This window comes from Podarcis erhardii (assembly GCF_964252035.2).
Source record: "Podarcis erhardii genome assembly, chromosome: 9".
NCBI classification, from domain to species: domain Eukaryota; kingdom Metazoa; phylum Chordata; class Lepidosauria; order Squamata; family Lacertidae; genus Podarcis; species Podarcis erhardii.
This window is the reverse complement of record NC_138512.1, coordinates 41,107,678-41,132,764: the sequence shown is the minus strand read 5'-3', so window position 1 is coordinate 41,132,764 and position 25,087 is coordinate 41,107,678. Positions and strand designations below refer to the sequence as shown.

The window sequence follows — 25,087 nt, the reverse complement described above, 5'->3', positions numbered from 1 at the left end:
ATACCTGATAGGATTAAACGTGCAAGCGCTTCTGTCCACTTGGAACACATATAAAACAGCTTTCCTTTCGCCTAATGAACTAATTAAGACCCCCGTTTCTCTCCATGAATGTTTTTGGTCACTCCCCCCCAACATCCTATTCCTTTAAACTATAGGTCTATAATTTTGATCAGTGTACAGTGGTACCTCGGGTTAAGTACTTAATTCGTTCCGGAGGTCCGTTCTTAACCTGAAACTGTTCTTAGCCTGAGGTACCACTTTAGCTAATGGGGCCTCCTGCTGCTGCTGCGTGATTTCTGTTCTCATTCTGAAGCAAAGTTCTTAACCTGAGGTACTCTTTCTGAGTTAGCGGAGTCTGTAACCTGAAGCGTGTGTAACCTGAAGCGCATGTAACCTGAGGTACCACTGTATTCTCCATAGCTTCAACAGATTACAGCACTCGGCAAGAACAAAAACTCTATACAATAACAGAACCCCATTTATGACGTTCCTTTACAGAATCCAATTTTAGTGTCCTGTTAATCAATAATCTTCCCACATGAATTTTCATTTAATGCCGCCTTGCGGTCCAAACCAATGAGGTGAACCTTCTTAAAGTGTCTCAAACTGTTCTCTCAAACAAGGGTATGCATGTAATTTTGCTTGGCACTCTAGGCAAAGCAGCAGTCTGCCTTCACCTCTTTGTGCAGCTGTGTAGGCAGCAGTGATTCACACAGTACAAGAATAGGAACAGAAGAGATAGTCTTGAGGATATCATGCCTAACTTGACAGGAAGAGGAAACCCTTTTTGTGCCTATAGTGCTTAAGGGCTGAAGGTCAGGCGTTTCTGTGCTCAGCCGATTTTAGAGAACTGCTGCCATTAGAGAGGCTTCAGATGCTCTTCCTTGATTTAGGAAGTCCAGATTTTGAGTGGGAAAACATGACCTGAGCTGCAGATAATGTCATCCATTTGAGTATAGCACCACAGAATGCAAGCAACTTTATCCCTGCCATAAGCTTTCAGCAGCTGGGGTGACTTTGAAATGTTGATGTTAATCAAGGAATGCATCGTGTGCACTGAATTATCCTTAAAATCTAAATAGACTCCAAGTCCCCAGTATTCAAACTTCCAGATGCAGCTAAACACTACCTTAAGTGAAATACAGTGGCTCTCACAATAGATATTTCCCAATACAGTGGTACCTCTGGTTACAAACACTTCAGGTTACAGACTCCGGTAACCTAGAAGTAGTACCTTGGGTTAAGAACTTTGCCCCAGGATGAGAATAGAAATCATGCGCCCATTAGCTAAAGTGGTACCTCAGGTTAAGAACGGTTTCAGGTTAAGAACGGATCTCCGGAATGAATTAAGTTCGTAACCGGAGGTACCACTGTATTTAGTCCTTCTCCTCTAGTAAACTACAGATAAAATGTATTTTGTAACATGACATGAGTGTTAATGCTTCTATGCAAGGTATGCATAAAGCCATTAACCTTTTCCATTTTTAGGAAGCCGTTTTTGATGAAAAAATATATGATGGTACCTGACTGGTACCTGAGTTTCTCTGCATTTGTTGAGGAACAGAACCATTTTTCTTAAAAGGCCTCCAGCTCTTTCAGAGTGTTCCCTCATATGACATGATACCATTCCAAAAGAATTTGACCCTGTGTATGATGATTGTATAATAATTCTGTCTAAGAAAAAGAAAAAGAAAATACTTACATGAGGGTTTGGGGTTAATCACATTTCAGTTCTCTTTAAAAATTCATATTTGACTAATTGGAATCTTCTCTCCTTTACTGCATTACTGAAAGGATTATAGTATATATCTATGCTTACATCTGGCTTTATTGGGGCATGCTAAATTAATTTGTCAGACAATGTTATCTAGGTGAACTAAAACATACCTCTCATCTCTCAAAAATGCAAAAAATTAGGTTGTGAGCTGCTTTAATGCAAAATAATGTTTTACCTTAGGAAAGCATGGAGAATTACAGATTTTGACTCTGCTTACCTTTTTTCTTTTCTTTTTTAGCTCTGTGTGGTGTCCCTGGCATTGTTCAGAACACTTATCAGCTTGCATTGTGAAGATGTGATGTTACAGCTAGTTTTAAGGTAGAATCAAACACTCTTTCTCCTGATGTTGCCCCTGCTATTTCCTCCCTGATGATTAGTATCCTGTGATTGCTTCATACCTCTTGTTTTACCCATGCTGTGCATGGTGTGAGTAGGTGGAGATGTATGTGTTACACTGTTGTGGGTGAAGATCACACACTTCTGTTTTAGGATGTACAGAAAGCTCACTGTCAGTCCTAGGCATCTAGTGCCGAAAAAATGAAAAACGAGAATTTTTTTAAAATCACAAACCACTTAGAAGAATGAAAGTAGACTTTCCACAAATTTAGCAGACTGAGTGAAGGAATTTACATTCATTCGAACTAAATTGACAGAGGCTCTTCTGCATACAGAGTGATGTGTCTTGTTTCTGAAAAGGGTCAGTACTTCCTAGGATTTGTGAGTGCTTTAGGAAGAATATGATCATTTTTTGCAAAATAGTTTTGAGGAAGCCTAATGAGAGTTAGATGGCTTGGCACTGCACTTTCACAACAACTTACCAGTCAGATACATCCCTGTAAGATCGGCAGCTTGAGTACCTGGTTGTTGGGTAGTGTTATGCCAATTGCTAGTATTCCTATGATGATGGTGAACCAGTTTGGTTCCTTCACCATCCTTCACCAAACTGGAGTCCACTCTTCGGCAGTCCATCCTTGTTGTATTTTCCATATCCTGCAGACAAGTAACAACTCGGCAGTTCAGTCATCAGACCTGAGACAGCTGGTATTATAAAATTTGGCTCATCTATGTGATTTAGCTTTAAGGAATAAATGAGGGCTGGAGAATAACTTTTTTATAAGAGCTATGTCACGGCACTTAATTAATGAAACCCTCTGTTCCTAGGTACTTGATACCCTGTAATCACATCATGTTCAGCCAAAGATGGGCTGTGAGGGAACGAGATTGGTATTCTGTATCTGCTGCTAGATTGCTTGCCTTGACTCCAGTCTGCTGCTCTAGTGGGATTACTCTGACTTTTGAAAAACAAGAAAAAGATTATATCCTGTGGAGGAAAAACATACACAGGGCAGGTAAATATTTCACCTGTTTTCTGAATGGACAAGTTGGCGTCAGGCTGTTTTTCCTCTTTTGTTCCTTGTGGCGTATTCAGTGGCATTGAGTTCATGATTATCATTAAGTTTCTTAATTTCTCCCATGTGTAACATTTGGCTAGATTCATATTCTGCTGGACAAACGAAAGAACACACACACACACACAAACACACACACACCCTCCCTGCATCACACCCACGCTATGCACTTAAAGCAGCGTGAGGACTTTAGTGCAGGATTTCTGTGTTCCAGGCAAATGCTTCCTTCTCTCTTACACCAGTCTCATGAGATTTTGTGAAAACCTCTTTACTCTTGTCAGAATTTGGATTGAAGAGCTGATTATTTACTACTACTAATACCTGTGTGTAGGATGCTAAGTTTCTGATTACACACACCATACACTATTAAGTGTGGATTTCCTTACCGCAAGTTAGAATAAGGAGGAGGAAGTTTCAGGAATAAATGTGTGTGTGCATGAACATGCAGACTGTTTGGAAAAATATGGAAAACTCTTCTGAAAGGCCTTTTTTTAAAGGGTTTTCTTTTATTTACAGTTTATAAACAACAAGATCTGTTACGGACATCTTGACTGTATTTGCGTTACTCACCCATAAGAGCATTCAGGATACTGTGAATGAAAGTAATTTACATTGACACACCATGCAAATAGTATACAAGAACATACTGTAATCAAGGAGATATCTCCAATGTCCACCATAAGATGGTGGGTGGGGGAAGGGAGCCCTTGTCTTTTCTTCCTACCTTATGTAAGCAGTTGCTTTGCCATGTGGTGGCTTTTAATATTCTGAGAGAACAGGAAAAGAGGTGCAAGTACAGTGGTACCTAGCTTTACAAACTTAATCCGTTCTGGAAGTCCGTTCTTAGGGAAAGGTGCGCTTTCCCTAATGAGGCCTCCCGCCGCCGGTGCCCTTCCACCATTCGGATTCCGTTCTTAGACTGAGGTAAAGTTTGTAAACCGGGACACTTCTTCCCGTTTTGCGGAGTTCGTAAACCGAATTGTTCGTAAACAGGGCTGTTCTTAAACCAAGGTACCACTGTATCAGCAAGTGGTCCACATTACTACTGGGTTCACACTAGGAATAGACAGCTGTTGATTTCAGTTTCTCATTTTTTTTCCAGCCTCAACTTCAGTTTGTCTTATTTCTGCATCAGTTTAGCAAGTCGAAAAGAATTCCTCATGAAAAACAATACATAATTGTGTGCATTTCTCATAATATATGCATTTATGCAAGCAATTTTCTCAACGCATTGTTGTCATTATTTTCACTAATACAAGCATTATTGTGCACACTCTCCAAAAATAAATGCTTTCTGTAGACAATATTTGGTTTCAGAGCTGCCTTGCAAAATTTGGAGAATTGCAACTTTTGAAGCATATCTCCATTTTTAGTGAGTTAGCATTAAAATGAAAACTGAGCAAATTTCCCCCCTATCCCTTGTTTGCACATGGGAAACCAGAGTTTCACACCCATGCTCAACTACATACCTCTCTAGGTACCTTTATTCAAGCAGTTGTTTCTCAACCTAACCTGCCTCTCGGAGGTGGTTCTAACAGTAAATGCAGCTAAGTATGTATTATAACACACTTGGAGTTTTTGAGATGGGAGCATTGCCCCTTCTTTCAAATCCATCAAAAGTAAAACCATTCCCCATTGGAAAGAAATGTCAGCTATGCAACCTAATAAAACTTGAGTCGATTGCCCCAAACTTTTGTATTTTGTCTACAAGAGCATCATAAATATCTTAGGACATCTTGGTCATAGGTCAGTTGAACAAATTTATTGGAAATTTGGTGGAAATTGCCTTTCCGGTGACCAGTGACATGATCTTTAACACTTCATTGTTTCTGTGTTTATGGCTGACAATTCAGTCAGATCGAGGAAGTATTGCAATGCCAATGAAAAAATACACCTTTTTATTGTTTGGGGGGGGGGGATTCATTGAACTTCTTGTTGCAAGGCAAACTGTTGTGCTAAATGTTTTAGAGCCATCCATAAAAATAAAGGACATTCCACACCACAGACCAATTTTGCCAAATTCAGGCTTTCTCCACATTTGTTTGTCTGTTCTCTAAAAAATTTCAGTCAGTTGGCTGTTTTGTTGCTCAGTACTGCCTGTTTGATTTGTAATACATGGAGCTTCCTTAAGTCATTTAAACTTCAGCTGGATCATTGCAGGAGGATTTTCCCTTGAGCTTATAATAAGAGCAAGATCTGAAATAGGAGTTCAGTAGTAATGAACTCTACTGGAGTTCATTCAACCATCTATAGTGAACTGATTTAGAAGAGGCTTGGCAAGTGACCTGGTTTCTTGGACCACTGAGGAGCACAAAACGGTGTGCCATTACGGACAGGACAGGGCAGGTTTCTCTCTACTGCATCTTGTGGAATCTGGCAGCCTCTAGGAGCAACATAGCTCAACATTAATTTGCTTTGGAAAGTTTTGTTAAAATTAAGTGGGAGAAATCCTTCCCTTTGCCCCACTTGCAGGGACAGGATGTGAGTTTGCAGCAGTTGCATAAATCACTTCTGCACCATTGTAGCTTGTTAGCTGATAGCATCTTGCTGTTCAGGAGCTTACTTCCAAGTTTTAAGGACCATTGAACTAGTCTGCATAAAACGGGGACTATCTAGTCTAGGGAAACTGGCAAATCTTCTTCCTTTGGCCTAATCTAAATAGCCACATCTCTCTCTGTAAATTTGCCTGCTTGTGGAATAGTGCTATTTACTCATGTGCCACGTGACTATGATAGTTGTGTAACCAAGGTATAAGTTACAAGCATATTCATAGGATCTTTCTATGCATGTTTGTGTTGCTGTTCGACACCCTGTGACTCCCTGCCATTGCATTTCAGGTACAACTGAAGAGTCCAGCAGCAGAGGTACTGCAGACTCCACATGTATTGTGGAATATGGGAAGACTGTTGATATCAGTTACCTGCAGTACCTTTGGGATGCTCAATCCCTCATACTCCACTGTATGAAAGACTGCCAGGTTTGGTCTGCTCCATATGATGGTGAAAACCCTGATCCACGTACCTTTATCCAAACCCTAGCTGAGGAGGATGGTAAAAACCTAGACCAGCCCATTTTCCGATTTCAGCACAGAACACCTAGTAATACAAGTTCCTCTCAGATAACGCCTTTGGGAGAAAAGTTGCAGCTGGAGCTGGAATGGGATGATAGCTATGATACGGGGATCTCTCCTGGATCTGATTCGGGCTCTCCACAGCATGATAATGCTTTAGGAAATGTAGACCCACAACCACCTGCAGCGCCACCAAAGCACATTCAAGAAATGAAGAAAAATGCAATCATGCTGATCAAAGGGTCATATATAGAAGAATCAGACTTTCAGGATGATGTCATGGTTTATAGGTTATGTGCTGAAAAGGATGCTCAGGAAGCAGACAGCGTAAAGGAGGAAGCTTCGGTGTCAGAATCTCAAAGCACAGATGATCAGCAGTCGCTCCCTGCCAATGGTCCCCTTAAAAGTCCCCAGACAGACTCCAGTTTGGAGGAACACAATATGAAAAATTCAAACTTGACCCAGCACGCAACAGTCAAACAAATCCATGACAGCGTTGCTGAAACCCCGCAGCCAGACTTGGAACTAAAGCTGTCTTGCCTAGAAGAAGACCACAATGCTAACACGAGCTTGCTGAGCCCCGAAAGTGAGGATTTTATTTCCCAGTGTGATAACATCATTAAAGAGTTGGATTCTACCCCTACAGAGTTGGTAGAACTTAAATTGCTTATTCCTGAACCAATCTCTCCTGTGGAAGAGGAAGAAGACTTTGAAAATTTTTCAGCCGACACACCATCAGCAGAAAGTATGCCTTCACCTTTTGGACCAAAAGATGTATGGTCTGGCAATCCAGCAAGGACCCAGAGCATCCCATTTACAGGTGAAATTTTCTAAACAAGTCACTTAAAACTCTTTTAAACAATAATGTTCTTGGTGGGGGAGAGGGCTATGTGAATAAGAGACTTATTGGTTATGTTGACATTGAATATTAAGTGTAGATATATTCTTGGCTTGGATTTCATACCAATGAAATCTTAAGTAGACCAATATACTTCTCACTATATCCTGTACAGAAATTCTCTGATAGCAGCATAATTCTAGAAAATATCCCTACATAGTTTAGGAAAAGGGATAATCGAACTATTACAGCAGGCACTGCTAAAGAGCAATTGCCACAGAAAGAGTTGACAATAGCTATTATTTCTAGTCCATCTCATCCTCTGTCTAGGGGACGACAGAGGACGAGATGGTTGGGCAGTGTTCTCGAAGCTACCAGCATGAGTTTGACCAAGCTGCGGGGGGCAGTGGAAGACAGGAGTGCCTGGCATGCTCTGGTCCATCGGGTCACAAAGAATCAGACACGACTAAATGACTAAACAACAACAATTATTTCTAGTAAGACAAAACAACAACACCTTGTTTATTCACTGCAAAATTAAAGTTGCAAATGTCTTAGTCACTTCTGATCACTAGATGGCAGCTCTGCTGCCATTCTGTGCATCTGCCCCATTTTACCTGCACATTGAGACATTTTGCTCCCTACCAATTGTGAAACGCTTAGCACTGTTGAATTGAATTCATCCTGTTTTCAATATCACACTTCCCTAAAAGGATTTTATTGTAATGATGTTAGCAGGACACATTGTATTTGGGCTTAAAAACACTGTTATTTATTTAACTTTGGTAGCTCTTGGAACACAATCTGTTCTGAATTATCTCAGCTCCTCTGAATGACATGATATGAATATTCACCCTATTGGGGGGGCGGAAATGATGGTTGTAAAATGGCTGGGAAATTTCAAATATGTGCTCATAATGACAAAAGCAAATAATTAAAGCAAACTTCCATTTATTGTTACTTACTAATTTAAAATGGTATTTTTTCAGCACTTTTCTGTTCCCATAAGGATCCAGGCAATACAACATAACTGAGAAATTGTCCGGATAATACTTTTCAGGGAAAGGGTGGGGACGAAGAGAATGTTAAATATGGCTAGATGTCACATAACTCCATCGATCAATTAAACTGAGTAATGCAATTGAATAAGCATATTGCTATCAGATTTATTATTCTGGTCTGGAAATAATTTCCTTTCCACTGGTGCAGCTGTCTGGCCACTGTGAAAAATAATCAGCTTAGCGAAAAAAATCTTCATAAATAGTTGGGTTTGTGTTGCTAAAAGACCAGGAGCTTTGTGGCTTCTGAACAGTAGCAGTTGGTGGTAACTTTGATATTCCAAAACCCACATGGATCAGTCAAATTAGGAAAAGTTAACATTTTACATTACTGCAGTATTAATACATCTTCAGCTCTTTGAGTGGCATCTTCCTTCTCAATCGCCCAGCTGGCATGTAACAGTAAACCATATTTTAACATTACTAGGATGAGCTGCAGTAAGCCTTGGGCCTCCTGGCTTGTTTTCCCGTTTATGTAAAGGAAGGAGCTGCATGTAAATGCCGAGAGCTTTCCATATTTTGGTTTGTTAAACCACAATTTTATCATCGAAACACAGCCAGCATAAAGAATTCTGTTAATTCCTCCTTTCCCATAGGATTGTAGCACTGAAACATAGTTTCTGTGTCAAGGAATAAGAAGATTTCTTTTGTTCAGAACTCAAGGTGGACAATGAACTGATCTTTGTATGTGGTACTAATGTTTTGTGTTCGTTGAGAAAAAAATAGCATGCGCTCCTTCTAATAATTTATTGCGATTCAAATCCCAACTCATTCATCCACCGACAAGGACACAATCAGTATTTTAGTAATGGGAATGTAATGTGGCAAATAAAACTTTTATTATGAATAGGACCCCAATTAGTTTTATGTCTGCCTGCACGGTGAGTTTTGTATAACACCATTAATTTTGATCTAATTAGTCCGTGATACTCCGCTTGCAAAGCTTGTAAACCTCCACTTGTCACCTGAGATTCTTCATCTAACAAGATGCTTGAAGCTAGCTTAGTGATGACAGGGCCATTTATATGTACCATGGTTAAGTCTCTGGAAACAACTCACCTTGCAGCAAGAACCCTTGTGCAACTAAAGCCGTTTATGTATTTCCAGAATAGTTTACCATTCAGTATCTACCACCCCCATACTTTTCTCTTAATCTCTCGCACAGCTTTTGCTCTTGGATCATGTCAGCAGTAATCATCAGTGTCTGAAAAAGAGTGTTCCAGTAGGACAAGGGGATTAAATAAGAAGAAGCTCCATAATTATTAAGAATTGCAAGATTGCATGGGAGAACTTGCAGTGGTTGCAAGCAATCCTACTGCTAGTCTCTCCCAGCTCTGCCTGGAGACGCCAGGGATTGAACATGGGACCTTACGCATGTGCTCGCCCTCTGAGTCACAGCCTTTCACAGAATAGCTCAGTTGGTTAGAACGTGGTGCTGATAATGCCAAGGTTGTAGGTTCAAAACCCTGTATGGGACAGCTGTATATTTCTACTTTGCAGGAGGTTGGACTAGATGATTCTCAGTGTCCCTTCCAACTCTACAGTTCTCTGATTCCTGTGCACTGTGCATATAGCAACATGGCCATGCTAAACAAAAGGTGTTGAGCTTTTAATACTCTTCCTTGGCAACGCAAACTTTTCTTGGCGCAGCAGAGGTTAAAAGGTCACAGTCATCTCTGATGGACTTCCTGGATTTTAACTGCTGTGTAGGAAGGCTGAGAAACCTGATTCTAATGCTATGCTGCATAGTGGCATCTTAGGCATGGCAAGTGGGGCAGCGATGTCCAGCTGTGCCCTGCTTGCCATTTCAAACCCTTTTATATCAATTAATTGGTCAAGCCTCTATGAAGTAGACACTGTGAAATGCCAGAGCTCCAAGACCATGCTAAAATAGCATGAGGCTGTCACTGTCTGTACTCCCTCCTAAGCTTAGGAAAAGGATATGTGTAAGAATGCCATTGTGCAATTCCTGGGCTGGGTGCTGGTGGTAGTTGTGTCCTCCCGAGCGAGGGGTGGGGGAGTTCTATGTTTAGAGCAGTGCAGCCTTGCATTAGTGCAGCCCCTCATAGCATTGCTATGTGTGGCTGATCTCCAAGTCAAAATTCCCTTCTTTCCACAGCAGGGAGCAGGTAGAGGAGACAGGAAGTGCCCATTGTGCTGGGTTGAAAACAGGGCAGAATTCCCTTCCTGACCCTCTCCCTCTTGGCAGGTCATGTCAAGCTGCAGGGAGAGAGAAGAAAGGAGGAGGGGGTCTCTCCTTTCTCCGAAGCATGTCAGGCTAGGCCAATGTAGCCCATGGGAAATGTAGGGCTACTTGACATTGTGTTAGCCCTGTAGAAACTGCAGTCTGCAGGGGCAGCTGCTGGAGAAGAGAAGGAAGGAAGTCCTCTGTGGCTTGCTGGAGCAAGAGGGCTGCTGCCGGTCAGCCCAGTAAGTGGAATGGGAGCAAATGAAGAAGGCTGAATGGGTGGGAAGGAGAGGGTTTTAAGCAGGGGACTAATTGACAGGGAAAATAAGCGATACTTCTTAAGTATTTTGGGGAGAAGGAGCTTGGCTTATTTCTGTGGAAGTCTGATGCAAGCAGATGAGCCATTGTTGGACTCCAGTACAGCCTGCCTTGGTAGCACTACAACCAGCACAAAGTGAGCTTACCCAAAGGCCCAAATGGGCTGGAAAACAATGCTTCTTAACATTGCAGCACCTTTCCTTTCTTCAGTCTTATGTTCTTTTAACAATTAATCGCTTGTGTGTGTGGTTTTTTTTTTTTAAATCTGCAGGTCCATTTATCAGTGTGGTGCTCTCAAAGCTGGAAAACATGATGGAGAACTCCTTGCATGTCAACTTGCTGCTCATTGGCATTGTCACTCATTTGGCAAGTTACCCACAGCCCCTCCTTCGTTCCTTTCTGCTCAATACCAACATGGTGTTCCAGCCTAGTGTGCGGTCATTGTACCAGGTACTTCATGATTGTTTGACAGAAGTCCTAATATGGTTGAAGATATAATTTGTTGTTAAACATTCTCGAGATATAGTGCCACCATTATGCATGAATGCTAGAATGACAGAATGACATAAGCAACAGCCAGGTCCTTGCTCCAAGGAGTTTATAGTCGTCCTTCTAAGAGGAAAAGGGAACGAGGAATGAATGCAAGCAATTGTGGTCGGGTTTTAGCGTCAGTTTGTTCTACAATTTATATCCCTGTATATTTGCAGCTTAGGGACGCGAGTGGCGCTGTGGGTTAAACCACAGAGCCTAGGACTTGCTGATCAGAAGGTTGGCGGTTCGAATCCCCACGACAGGGTGAGCTCCTGTTGCTCAGTCTCAGCTCCTGCCAACCTAGCAGTTCAAAAGCACGAAGTGCAAGTAGATAAATAGGTATCACTCCAGCGGGAAGGTAAACGGCATTTCCGTGCGCTGCTCTGGTTCGCCAGAAGCGGCTTAGACCCAGAAGCTGTACGCCAGCTCCCTCGGGCAATAAAGTGATATGAGTGCCGCAACCCCAGAGTCAGTCATGACTGGACCTAATGGTCAGGGGTTCCTTTACCTTTATTTGCAACTTAACTCTATTGGGCCTCACTCCACAAGGCTGCAATGAAAAATCTAGAGATCTCCCTTGTGAATTTCCATGGTTTCTAATCACACTTCAGTAGAATAAGACGCCCTGTGCCACCCCTTCCTTTAAAAACAAAGAAGAATTGCAAAATACTTTACCCTGATCTTTTTCTTTAGTTGCCACTGAATGGTGCCTTAAAGTTGATGCGTTAATAATGCTGTTGGGCAGAGCTTGGCACCACAGCTGCCCTTAATGTGATTTTGAGAGCAAGGGACACAGTAAACAGATGATTTGGGACGCGACTCAAATGACAATATAAAGATTTATTGCTGCTATTGTTTTGGCAGGTGCTGGCATCTGTGAAAAACAAAATTGAGCAGTTTGCTTCCATTGAAAAGGACTTCCCTGGACTACTCATAGAAGCCCAGCAATACCTGCTTTTACGGGTGGACATGTCAGATATTCCTCTGGAGTCATTGACTAAAGGCAAGTAACTACTATTCTTAAAAGCATAAAATTATTTTTTAAAAAACATGTATTACTATCTATTACTTATTTTTAACAAGATCTCAAATTAGTAAGATGTTCACTATGTTTATGTTCCTATGAAAGCATGTTTTGGGTTTGCTTTAACTATGTGGTAGTCTTAATATATTGGGATTAAATACAATGTGAAACATCCCACCCACCCTTCCTTTAGATGGAGAAGGTTGGAATATTTTGAGTGTTCGCTTCACTATGTGGTCGCACCGCTGGGAGTATGGGTCACCCCACACTGGGCCCTGGGGTGCTTGAGCTGAGCCCTTCAGGAAGATCTATGGTACAGTATCAAAGGTGTCTGCAGAACTATCCTATAATAAGAGACCTGGTTAAAGGACATACAGGCTGTGGCTGCTTTCTTGTAGAAGCAGGGTGAAGCAACAATCTTGCCTTGTCTGCAAGAGCAAAATTTAGATACCCTGTTAGGTTTACAGGAACAAAAGAATTTGCTTTATATATATTAGGGCAGACTTAGTTGCATATATAGCTTAGTATTGTCTACTCTGACTGGCAGCAGCTCCCCAGGATCTGGGGCAGATGTATTCCCCATCCCCTGCTATCTTATCCTTTTAACTGGTGATGCCATTGATTACACTCGGAATCTCCTGCACAGAAAGCCTGTGCTATACATTGGAGGTGTGTTCTCTTCCCCTTCCTCATCTCCTCTTCCTCCAAGCAGCTGTGGGCAATGTACATGGTTGTCTTGGTTTATTCTCATTACAAGGCACCAAGGTAGGGTAGGTTGAGATAGGTAACTTGCCCAGGTTGACCCAGTTATCTTTATGACAATGGACCCCACTCCCTTAAAATATCTCTGTAAGGGCACGGCTGCTTTTCACTATAACTTATAACTCCTGAAGGGAGTAACCATGTTTTCTTCTTTTCAGGACTAGCAGAAGGGTAACTGGTAATATGTGTGTGAGTTGTTTTATTTTTAGAATGACCATGTGATGGGGAGTGTGGTTGCAAACATTCATTTAGGAATCCTAGGGGGGGGGGGGGGAACCTCTGCAGTTTATGCATTGTCGTGAGAGATGAGCATGTCCAACATTTCATGAATGTGCTCTCTCAAGTGGAGTTGACCATGTTAAAAATAAGTCCTTCCATAACTCCCTGGCGGTGAGGGGAGGAGTTGTTTGGTCTTATCATGCGGAACAGCTTCCCCATCTGCAGCTGCCTTCTGAATATATTACCACCAGTTCTCATGCATTAGCCAGTCAAGTTTTATTACTGTGACTGAAGCACAAGCAGGGTCATGCGTAGTAAAGTGTATTACCTGTGACTGAGAAAGGTATGCACATTTTCTGTTATTCCCTCTCTAGACCTTCTTGCAGAGAATTCCCAGGTTGCCTACTTACAACCATGCAGTCTCGAAGATTTTTTTTTGCGCGAAAGCTGTTTAAAAGGAAACTTGGGAGATAAAACTATCCATGTGCACTAGAGGTCACTTCCTTTAAACAGCTCTTGTACCAAATCTCCAAACTGCTTCTTAAATTTGGGACTTTGAGTTCCTTGTCACCCAGTTATTAGTGTGCTGAATGAGTAGCTCTATTTGTCGTACTAGGATTTGGGTGTCACCTGTCAAGGTAGAGCTGTTGCCACAGAGATATCAGATTTTCCTAACTAACATAAACCCATAGGCTTCAGGGGGTCTGTACTGAGCATGACAAAGTCTGGAAACAAGCCATGCTGATTGAAAGAAAAGCCTTTGCTTATTTGTTTGAGGGGGTCAGCAAACTATTCAAATAGGGACGGTGAGGTCCCTTGCAAAAGTACTGCAGAGCAGCAGCCAGCAGTTATGGGATAAGAAGCGATATCTGTTTATGGATTGTGAAGCAAAGGGTAGGAATCAACAGAAAGTTCTCAAAGTAAAGGGAAGTAAACAGCAGAGGCTCCTCAAGGATTGTTGGAACTGGTGCCATTTTACTTATTCACAAAGATGCATAGTCAGAGGTGATGATGACAGTCACAGTTTCTTGCCTACCCCAAATTAATCAGGATGGTGACATCCCAAGCAGTGTTTGAAGAGCTCTCTATAAAGAATGTCCTTGTATTGGAGGTTTCTTTAATTGAGATGAAAGATGACCAAGAGGAAGCAAGTCACAGGTTTACAAAACTATGAAAAATGCGGGGAAAGGGTATCTCTCCTCTTCCTACACCTCACTGATGATATCTGCTAGGTTATAGCTTGATGATAAACAAATCAAAGCACTACTTCACACAGCATTCAGTGACCATCACAAGCTGATGTGGTATAATGACCACCAACAGATGTGGTGGTTGATTGCTCTTAGACCAATGCATAGATAATAGGTTTGGCAGCCATGCCTAAATGGAACCTCTGTCTTCAGAGACAATATACCTCTGTTTCCTGAATCATCTGGAAGTAATGTGGATGTTCCGTAGACTGAAGTTGGTCTGTGTTCTGCTTTCATAATTAAATTCCTGCCCCTTCCCCCCAGCCCTGGTTCTTATCTTGCTAGAATCACTGTATCAGAGCACCGTTCTTATGGGTATAAATTTTCATTAGAAGCTATGTTCAGGGGGTAATGGGGAAATGTGCAGAATCTGATGAGCACAGTAACCATAGTGACTAATTGCTTACCAGTAGTATGTGTAAAGAAGTCACTTATTTTGGGAAGTAAAATCCTTGCCTTTCTGCTTGATTTAATTTGAAGCATTTCAGTAGTGCTGTGGGAAGCAGCAGAGGCCAATGTCTCCTCCCCCTCCCTTTGAGGGTTCATCTTAATGTAGCTCCATTTATAATTGACATACTGACATCTTCTAATATACTATGGAGCTTGCAAGATCATTGCCTGCTTCTTAATGTATTATTATCCTATCATGGGTGTGTGCAGTAAATAAGATGCTTAGTAGAGGTCATAGGATTTGGGAAGCTGTTTCAGATAACTACTACAGAAAAGCTTGCTGTTGTGAGGCACTGTAACTTGAGCTATGGATTTTGGGTTTGAAACCCAACATCCAATGACTGGGATCAACAGTTGCTTAGGTTCCTGCCTATGGCTTCCATTATGGTTGACTCCTAGGTTATATCATAAACTGCATCTGAATCAGGCCTAGGTTTCAAAATGAGACTTCATGGGGACATGAGGAATGCTTTTAGAGGGGAAAAACAAGCCTCAAACTCCCTCCAGGACATAGAATTATATTTATGTTTCTTTGGATCCTGGCTCCCGTTTTAGGTCTTCCCTTAGGGCTCACTATGAGATCTTTTCCTATCATATTCTTAACCTGGCTTCATCTAGCCAAAAAACTTATTCATGCTGTGTGAACAAGTCCCAATATTCAGTGAATATTATTATAGTTTGGTTCATATTATTTAGTTCTTCATCTCTCCTCCCCCCCTCTCTCTCTCTCACACACACCCCCCAACACCTTTATTATTAAAAAAAAAAGGATTGATTATTTGCAAAGATGTTGCACATTTTTTAATAAATCTGAACACAGGCTACAGTCACTGCCTGTGCTGCCCCCCCCCCAACATGCACAACCATATTAAGGCTTATAGAATAAACAAATGCCTGGATAGCTGCAAGTTTGGCGCTTAGTCAAGCTCATAATGTCAGCAATCAAATTGCAGTGCCTGCAGCCAGTTGTCCATCAATTTGTATCATTATGTCAATTAGGGAATATAAGGTAGAAATGGCCTGTGGTAATGGTATATACAAGACTATTTGAACTGTGCCTAGGTTATGGCGGAATGCTCAGATCCAATTTTACCAATAAAATGAACACTTTTCTTCCTCAAGCTGTAAAGTAAATGTGGTTTGTATATGTATATGGGGAATTTTTTTGGCACCACCTTACATTTTGAATACCGACGGATTTATATTCAGCCTTAATGACGATGATTTTGTTTAAGATTAGAGCATACAGAAAACATGTGCATGTAGGAAATGTATTTACTGGAGACTAGAAAGCTATATTGTAAGGTGTAAAGGTAAAGGACCCCTGGACAGTTAAGTCCAGTCAAGGTTGACTATGAGGTGTGGCGCTCATCTTGCTTCAGGCCGAAGAAGCCGCCGCTTGTCCACAGACAGCCTTCCGGGCCTCGGTCCTGTATACCTGAAGGAGCGTCTCCACCCCTATCGTCCAGCCCCGACACTGAGGTCCAGCACCGAGGGCCTTCTGGCGGTTCCCTTGCTGCGAGAAGTGAGGTTACAGGGAACCAGGCAAAGGGCCTTCTCAGTAGTGGCGCATGCCCTATGGAAGCCCTCCCAGCAATATTTTCCTTTTAACAGACAACTGAAGGTGGCCCTGTTTAGGGAAGTTTTTAATATTTGATGCTGTATTGTTTTTAATATTCGGTGGAAGCCGTCCAGGTTGCCTGGGGAAACTCAGCCAGATGGGCGGGGTATAAATATTATATTATAATTATTATTCCGGGTCATGTGGCCAGCCTGACTAAACTGCTTCTGGCACAACAGAACACCGTGACATGTGCCAGAGCACACAAAAACGCGGTAAAGCCAGAATTCAGAGCCCACCAGTCCTGGTTCTCTATTGGTGGAATGAGAATACTTCGACTGAACTTCCTAGGGTGGTTGTGTGGGTGAAAGAAAATGAGAATTGTAAAGCACCTGGCAGATTTTGAAAGTGCTATAGGAATTATTTAAAACTGATTCTGGGCTAGAGTTCCATGTACTAAACTTGGGTTGCAATTGTCTTTATCACTTTTGCACCAAAACAAATTTGTTTTTCTCTTTCTCCTTTTCAGACAATGCACAGCACAACCATGCTTTGGGAAAAGGCGGAAACGTTTCTGAGGCTTCCCAGGTCATCCTGCAACCTTTCTTTGGAAGCAAGGCAAAGAAAGGAACGGCTCTTCCCAGCGCCCCCCTGCACATCCGGAATGCCATCCTGGCAGCTGCCCTCTTCCCAGAGTTTCTCAAGGAGTTGGCTGCTCTTGCACAGGAACACTCCATACTCTGTTACAAAGTATTTGGTGACTTTGAGAATTTTTATTAGGTTTAAGACTTTTTTTTTTTTTAAAAAAGGATGTTTTAATTTAAAAACAACAACACAGAGAGCTACTTATAAAGGAAAATTCTACTTTATGTTCCTGGTAATACTTGATTGGGAGAAACTGTTACACCTTTATGTTGGGCCTTATTTCCTACTGTGCAGCATAGACACTTGATGTATTAATGGAACAATTTCTTATTTTACCATATTCCCACCCTTCAACTTCCTTACCTCGAGATCCCTTCTTTTAAACTCTGCTATAGACACTTTTGGTTAAAAAGGCACAATTGTGTAACCAGCTGAAAGGTGATTTGCTTTTGTGGGTTGTTGTTTTTTTCTATCTAGGAAAGTTGGTTGCTTCGTAAGAGTGCTTACCAGGATGAGCATGTCAAATCTGATAAGCCTTTTATGCAAATAACGTTTTAGGTATCTATTTGCCAGAGGAGGGTCACAATTCCTTCCCTACCCTCAGCATTGTGAGTGGCTGGAGTTGTGAATCCAAATGGATTCAACAAATATAAGCCTGCGACTTGCTAAAAGCAGGTGCTGTGCTCAATACATACCATATTGCCTTACACTGTGGACAAGTCTGACACTCTCAGCTGTTGATTCCTTTGAAGTTTAAATGAAATGAGTAAATGGATGTTGAGTGCAGACTGTATGGAATCCCCCCCCCCCCCGGCCATTTCTCAGCATTCTTTGAAAATGCTAGATCTCTACATAAACTAAACACTCAAGCCTTAAATTTTAGTAATATTTGCACACAATGAAATGTTTCTATGCAAACCGTAGCCTTTTTTGGTAGACCATATTTGTACACTTTTATTGATAAGCTGAACACAAATACTCCAGTTATTGTTTGAGTAGTGTTAAAAGGTTACCTTCATCTGGGAGTTGTTACTATCTATTTTTTAAGTACTATTTTTTTAAACAAAATTGAAAAAAAATAGCCTGCCTTTATAAGCTGTGTTTTTTTTCTTTTTAGCTTAAAATGTTATTTTGGTTCAAGGAAAGCTTTGTGGTATTGTAAAACACTAGCTGTTTATTTATGATGTATGTTGACTTGTCCTAACATTGCACTTTTGAAGGATGGCAGAAATGTTTTGCTCCCTAGTAGCAGAGAAGAGGATGTTACTTGGGACAGATACACTAGAACCTGTTGCAGCTGCTGTCCAATAGCTTAAGAACATTTTCTTTTGTGAGTAATGAGACTCATTAGAACGGGTCCAAACATGATGAATTGCTGCATTACAGCTGCATTTCAGTTTGTGCTAGTAAGAGTAATTGTTCCTCCAGTGCTGAAGTTGGCTTTGTGTTAATAGTGGCTCTGTGCTTGAAAGCCTTCATTTTCTTTTACAGTAGGTGAATATGACAAACTGCTCCAAAACCAATGAAAACAGTATCTGAAGACAAGACTTTGCTCCTCTTTGTAAATTCCACATTGAGGTACTAACAGTAGCAGTTGGGGTTTGCATGTTCTATGCTAGAACATGGCACCTGAGCAAATGGCAATTTCACAGACATCTTTCGGGGGGGGGTTGCCTAAAATGGTGTGTATATTTGTTTAGAAGTGCAATAATGGCAAGAGAGGGATTTCAGTGTCCCCATTTCTTGCTCCACTGGTCTACTGTGACTGGGTCCATTTGCTTAGTCTCCTCTCCCACCATCATCCATGGGTGGATTTAGAATCCTGCAGGCCATAGAAATCAAAGAGGAGAGAGCTTCTTCCTTTAGCTTCTCAAAGCATTGCAAGCTGTAAAAATCTTACGCAGGGAAGGATCTGCCAGTCCTGTTACTTGGCCCGTTCCCCATGTCTGGTGACATCTTCATAAAAAATAAAATGATCTCATAATTCTAGTCCTGCTACCGTCTCTGTGGGAAGCGATCCATCCTTTTGATTGACTGATTAATTGTGTATGTGTTAACTGTAGCAGATTTTTAAAAAATTGCTCTCAAAAGACATTGTATTTTCATGCTCTTATTTAAAGTTAAGATAGGTGAGGTTTTTTTAAATAACGTGGGTGTGCTAATCACATAAAATGTGATTATATTTGCTGCTTTTGAAAATCAGACATTTAAAACGTTGGACATTTGAAAACCAGCAAGGCTACCATAGTATGGACTATGTTGTAGTTTCATGAAATTTTGACATGCTTGTTGCTGAAAGGGAGCAATCATGTGCACACACCCTCGCAATGTTTAGGCTTGGTTCAAGGCTTAACAGAGCATTTAATAGTGGTATAGAAAAGTATAACAGATTACTTTGTTAGAAACTATTCATCTTTTGTTTGAATCGTGATTACAGCAGGAAGGGCAGATTTCACTTGTTGGTCAGTCAGTGAAATGTAGGCCCAGGATATGGCATCTTATATTAATCAGGGAAGGGCCATAGTTCAGTGGCAGAACATGTGCTTTCCATGAAAAAGGTCTCAGCATCAATCCCTGGCATCTCCAGGTAAGACTGGGAAAGATTCCTGTCTTAAACTCTGCTTATTAAGTCAAGTTGCCCTCAAGCCGTTCACCAATCTTCTGAGCTGCATTCAGTGGAGATACTTTGTGCCTCTCTTATGTAAGCCACTGTTAACATTTGTGAAGTTAGGTTCTTGCTGAGAGTAGAGAGGGGCTATTTGGTCTCTGTGGATTTTAATAAAATTTAAAAATTATGAATTGGAGAATTACTATACACAGTCTTTACAGTGACTTTTTGGAGGGTTAGTAATAGAAAACCACAGAATGATATACACAAATAAGTAAAAATGACAGCTACAAATGATGATCCTTGACACATAGGAGTACAAAATACAAAGACTTTGCTATTTTGGCTTGTTTCATGTCAAAAAGCACCCAAATCTTTTTTTAAAAACAACAACCACCCTTCCAAACATCTCTGAAATTGAATGCTGCAGTCTTCTGGTGTAATTATCCGAGCCATGATTATAGCACTAATTCAAGCTGTAGTGTTGTAATTATTCCTATATAAATGCCATCTCAGGGAAAGTGAAAATTGCATCTTGCTTAATGTGGCTTTGGATTGCTTTGCATAAGTAAGCTATTTGGAATAATTTAGTGATGGGTACTAGCCCAAAAAGGCATTTAGAAAGCAAGCTAGCCCTAAAATACTTCTGCAGCGGGAATAGTTAACAGCTTTCTTTAAGTTGGCTCAAATTAAGCATTTTGCTGATTTGACTACCATTCTACTAGGGTTTGTTGTGCATATGTTAAAGTGACTGGATCTTTGTGGCTATTGATTTAACGCTCACATGAGGCCTCTGTGTTCAGGCTTGGCTTTAAAAAAACAACAACACTTTTAGTCTTAAGTAGAATGTATTCCATTGCCCTGTCTCTGCAGTTCTCTCTATGCATCTGATGAAGTACATTCTTCCCACAATTGACAGCTCATGCCACCGTCACTTTATCTGTCGTTAAGGTGCCACAGCTACTCTAATTAGTTGGACTATGTGAAAACTGACTTTTTTAAACACTGACAAATTCTACTCCTTGCAGAATACAGGAATGTTAACCCAAAGATGCTGTATGCAGAGAAACTAATTTTTTTTAATCATTCTTTGGTTTTCCAAGAGCACTTTGGGTGCGTTTTAATCAAACATAGATTTACCAAGCTAAATGTTGTCCAATCACAAAATTAATAGCAGATTTGATTTTTTTTCACACCCAAAAACATATTTTTAAGACCCCTCACTGAAGAAATTTGCAAAAATTAAGTTTCATCCCCTAAAATGACACACCCTACTGCCTCTCAGCAATCTTACAATATTATAGGAGGAAAAAAATTAAGTCTCTAATGTGCTTCCTGCATTTGCACCAAGATTAGTGTGTGGCATACTACGGCCTATCTGCTGCTACAATGTAATTTTTAATATACTTATAATATTTTTTACAGACCTTATCTCCTTAATTGTAGAAAATGAGGAGGACTATACTCTCAATTTTTGTGGGTTTCATTTGTGTGTTTTCTTCCAGCTTATTTATTTGCAGCACAAAAAGACTTTAATACAATGAGTCTGAATTCAGTTGTCTTTAGTTTCTCTATTCTAAGCACTTTAAAGACATTTCCCTACATCACAAAGCAACTTATGAATATACTGCTCCTCAACCTGCTGCTACATCAACTACTGTTCTCTAGAGTCTCCCTGTTGCATAGGTTCAAACATATCTGGATATATCCTTTCACAGTTCTCTGCATCCCACTCTCCAATTAATGATTTCAACAAAACAAAATACATTCTCTGGCCTACCAACACCACCTATGGCCCATGCCTATTCCTGGCAAGAAGCCATGCAAAATATAGTAGGTTGTTTCCAGGCTTTTAAGGTAAGGCTGAAGTTATCACAAGACAGCTATATGTTTTCTTCTCTATGCCTCTTCATTACAAGGCAAATTATAGCATCTCACCCCAGTTGCAATTCCTGTGTCATCTTTCAAGGGCAGCCTTGCATCCAACATATTACTGTGGCAAGCTCTCATGCCTCTAAAAGGGGACAGAGCTTATACAGCTAAGAAAATGTATTCCTGGATACTCACACTTTGTCCAGGAGAACTGTCAGGCTCCAAACCTGTTCGCCTTTAAAAACAAACAGGACAATGATCAAGATTGGTGGGATTACTCCTTCTTGTCTTGACTCAGTGTCAGTTTTTCATCCACTTGCTGCTGCTTCCAGAATAAAAGGACAATCTGTGGGTACCTAGTTAATAAAATGTAGAGCTGGATGCTTTAATTCATTGATAAAAAGTTAAAGGTACCCCTGACCGTTAGGTCCGGTCACGGACGACTCTGGGGTTGCACGCTCATCTCGCTCTATAGGCCAAGCGAGCCAGTGTTTGTCCAGCAGACAGCTTCCGGGTCATGTGGCCAGCATGACTAAGCCACTTCTGGTGAACCAGAGCAGCACACGGAAACGCCGTTTACCTTCCCGCCAGAGCAGTATTTATTTATCTACTTGCACTTTGAAGTGCCTTTGAACTGCTAGGTGGGCAGGAACTGGGACCAAACAACGGGAGCTCACCCCGTCGTGGGGATTTGAACCACCAACCTTCTGACCGGCAAGTCCTAGGCTCTGTGGTTTAACCCACAGCACCACCCACGTCCCTCTAATTCATTGATACCATACTTAAATTTGGATTGATTTTCTTCAGAAACTATGCAACAATGTTAAACTGCAATGCCAATAAACCAGAGCCTTTCAGAACACTTCAGGTCAGTTTCTTATAGTACTGAAGTAGTCTTTCTACTAACTTACTGTTGACTTAGGTGAGATAGAAAAGATACAAGCCATTAGAGTCTTGTCTAGAGTCCCCTAGCTATAATTTAATCTATGATATTGGAGCCGCAGAGAGCACCAACTCAATCATCAGTGAGATAGTATCTTTGTTAATTTCAGAAGCAGATTACCCATTAAGTTCACTAATACCACCTTCACAGTAATGAGTCCCACAGCTAGGCCACAATTTGCAGGGGAAGAAGTTTAGTGAGGATACTATATCCAAGCATGTTTGCTCAGCTATCGCTTAAGTAGCTTTTCTAAAAAGGGGAGGCTGAATGTTAGTCTTTAACTAAGAATAATACAGCCAATTATACACACCTGTATCCACTGTCTCCTTTCTAGGGAAGTTAGCTGCATGTTTAGTTATACAGGAATAAGTATTACAAAGTATTATTACTTTTATTACTAATAGATAAAGCAGCATCCTTCTGAAGAACCCATTTATGATAGAGGATTGTTTCCCTCAAGAATTAATGCTGTTAAATGACTTTTGCTAAAATCTGCTAGACTTGACAAGGCATGATGTATGCACATCATGTAGGCACATCATGCCTATGCTAACTTTCCAGACCCCCAAACATACTCTTGGAATAGTAGATTTTTACAGCTGCAAAAAAAGTGGTTCTTTCCAAAGCTCCTACTACCGTGGACACTGTATTTACAATGTGGTGTCTATGGCAGTTAAGCACATGGTATCCTTGTAATAAGGTCAGTAACCTCTACAAGATTTAGTAACACAACTGGGAACCAGGGTGATGGTACGAGATTGGAACTAGCTCAAGGTACAATAACTCCTGGAACCTGTAAAACAGCATTCCAAGCAAGCACTTCCTCTACACAAAGTTGATGGCCAGCACTTCAGTTTCTGGTCAAACACCAAACAAGAAAAACAACAAAGCGACAGGTTTAATTCTTAGCTTTTTAAAAAACCTGGTTGCTTGTTAACTACGCTATCTTTTTCCACAGATTTTGACAGACAAAAAGAGGCTTATGAATCTTACTGGTTGCTTTTGATAGAAGAGTTGATGCTGAAATTCAGTTTCAATTCTAATAACTTGTTTCAAATTATTCTTATACTGTATAGCCAAAGCACCTATTGCCAGAGTTGTATTGAAAATGGTAATTCAAACACTAAAATCTGGCAAATCTATCTATCCATGATTGATTGAATGCATAGCGTTGTTACGTTTTGATACCATGCATAATATTCCTAATTCATTGCTACTCTCATATAGGAATGTTCATTCAGATAGTTATTGATACCTGAAAAGAGCCTTCTGCCTAGGATGGAGATACATATTCAGATGTACATCTGAATCACCTACCCAACACAGAAGCCTGCTAGTATACATAGGGCACACTGGATGATGGTTTCCATCAGTTTTATTCAAAACAGTACAAAATACCTACAGGGACAGACAGGTGTTCTATAGAACAGAATAGTACCTAGTTTTTATTAAAAAATAAGACACAAAAGGCTTTGTCTTCAATTTGGTAAGTGTTATGGTTTCTCTAATTTTGACACTGTGATGCCCTATTATAACTAGCCAGTATGGTGTAGACACAGCATGAAAATGGCTATATAATAGGTAAAAGGTAAATGACCCCTGGACAGTTAAGTCCAGTCAAAGGCGACTGGGGTATGGGCTATATAATATAAGACAACAAAGAGGAGTCTGGTATTATGAGTCAAATGAGGTTTTATATCACCTATGATTGTCGACATAAATGACCACTCCACTGTGCTTTTCTTTCTCATACATTTGATCTGGAATTTAATTGCCACTAACCCCTGTTGCAGCTACTGTCTGAACCTATATACCTGCAACTGAGGAAAACACGCCATGCGTCTAGCAAAGAATGCAGCAGAATTTAGTCTATGAAAGCTTATGCCGTAACATTTGTTAGTCTTTTTAAGGTGCCACAAGACTTTGTTTTTTGCTGCACATGAACCCCTCTGGAAATTGTATAAACCACACACTGTTAATTGAAATGTAATGTGAACCAAGAGACATTAAAACACAAAGCTGTCTTTGCAGAAGTGTCTTCTACAATTTCCATTCTCATTACTTTGGGTTCCCACTTTGGCAACAATTGATGGATTATAAACTCATGTCCACTGTCAGGTCATCACCATCACAACTAATGCTTCTACCTTAAGGCAGTGACCAGACTGTGCTGAATTCTGAGGACAACGGTGAAATGGTGAATGGTTGTACGTTGCCCCTATAACTTGCATTTGGTGTTCTTACCTTTTGGAAGCATTGGTCTGTTGGATCTCATCTTTCATGTGTGTTTACTCACTTTAGCTTAAATCTCAGCTGAACCAATATAGAAAAAAAGGCAACCGCAAAAGGCACTATGGGCCACCTGCTATTACAAAAACATATAATTCCAAACCATAAGCAACATCTGTTGCTTATAATACTTGACTTCATTGAGCCATGCATCTCTGTGATACGAATGCAGCCTTTGACAACCCACTTTTAAAAAAGTGTTGAAGGTGGTTTAATTCTCCCCAGCAAAACTAAGTCCATTTAAATGTTACTTTTTTATTGCTGATAAATAGTTA

At 40.8% G+C, this 25,087-nt stretch overlaps 2 protein-coding genes across 5 annotated transcripts in view; one reads left to right on the top strand and one right to left on the bottom strand.

The window, feature by feature from the left end:
• The window catches only part of FHIP1A (FHF complex subunit HOOK interacting protein 1A), a 74,876-nt gene extending 57,624 nt beyond the window's left edge, over positions 1–17,252 (top strand). Inside the window, exons 7-12 of the mRNA XM_081875265.1 lie at positions 2,016–2,095; positions 2,939–3,126; positions 6,024–7,076; positions 10,930–11,108; positions 12,054–12,192; positions 16,985–17,252. Coding sequence (XP_081731391.1) covers positions 2,016–2,095; positions 2,939–3,126; positions 6,024–7,076; positions 10,930–11,108; positions 12,054–12,192; positions 16,985–17,235 — 1,890 coding nt within the window. The 3' untranslated portion in view covers positions 17,236–17,252. The remainder of the gene's footprint in view (positions 1–2,015; positions 2,096–2,938; positions 3,127–6,023; positions 7,077–10,929; positions 11,109–12,053; positions 12,193–16,984) is intronic.
• The window catches only part of GATB (glutamyl-tRNA amidotransferase subunit B), a 57,787-nt gene continuing 40,725 nt past the window's right edge, over positions 8,026–25,087 (bottom strand). Inside the window, exons 14-15 of one of the 4 annotated variants that reach the window (XR_014159882.1) lie at positions 21,776–21,815; positions 8,026–9,356 (exon numbers count right to left, since the gene is read on the bottom strand). The gene's annotated coding sequence lies outside the window, so the exon portion shown is untranslated. Of the gene's footprint in view, positions 9,357–19,430; positions 19,867–20,096; positions 21,816–25,087 lie in introns of those variants that run through there. The other 3 variants (XR_014159884.1, XR_014159883.1, XR_014159885.1) reach the window with 3 other exon arrangements.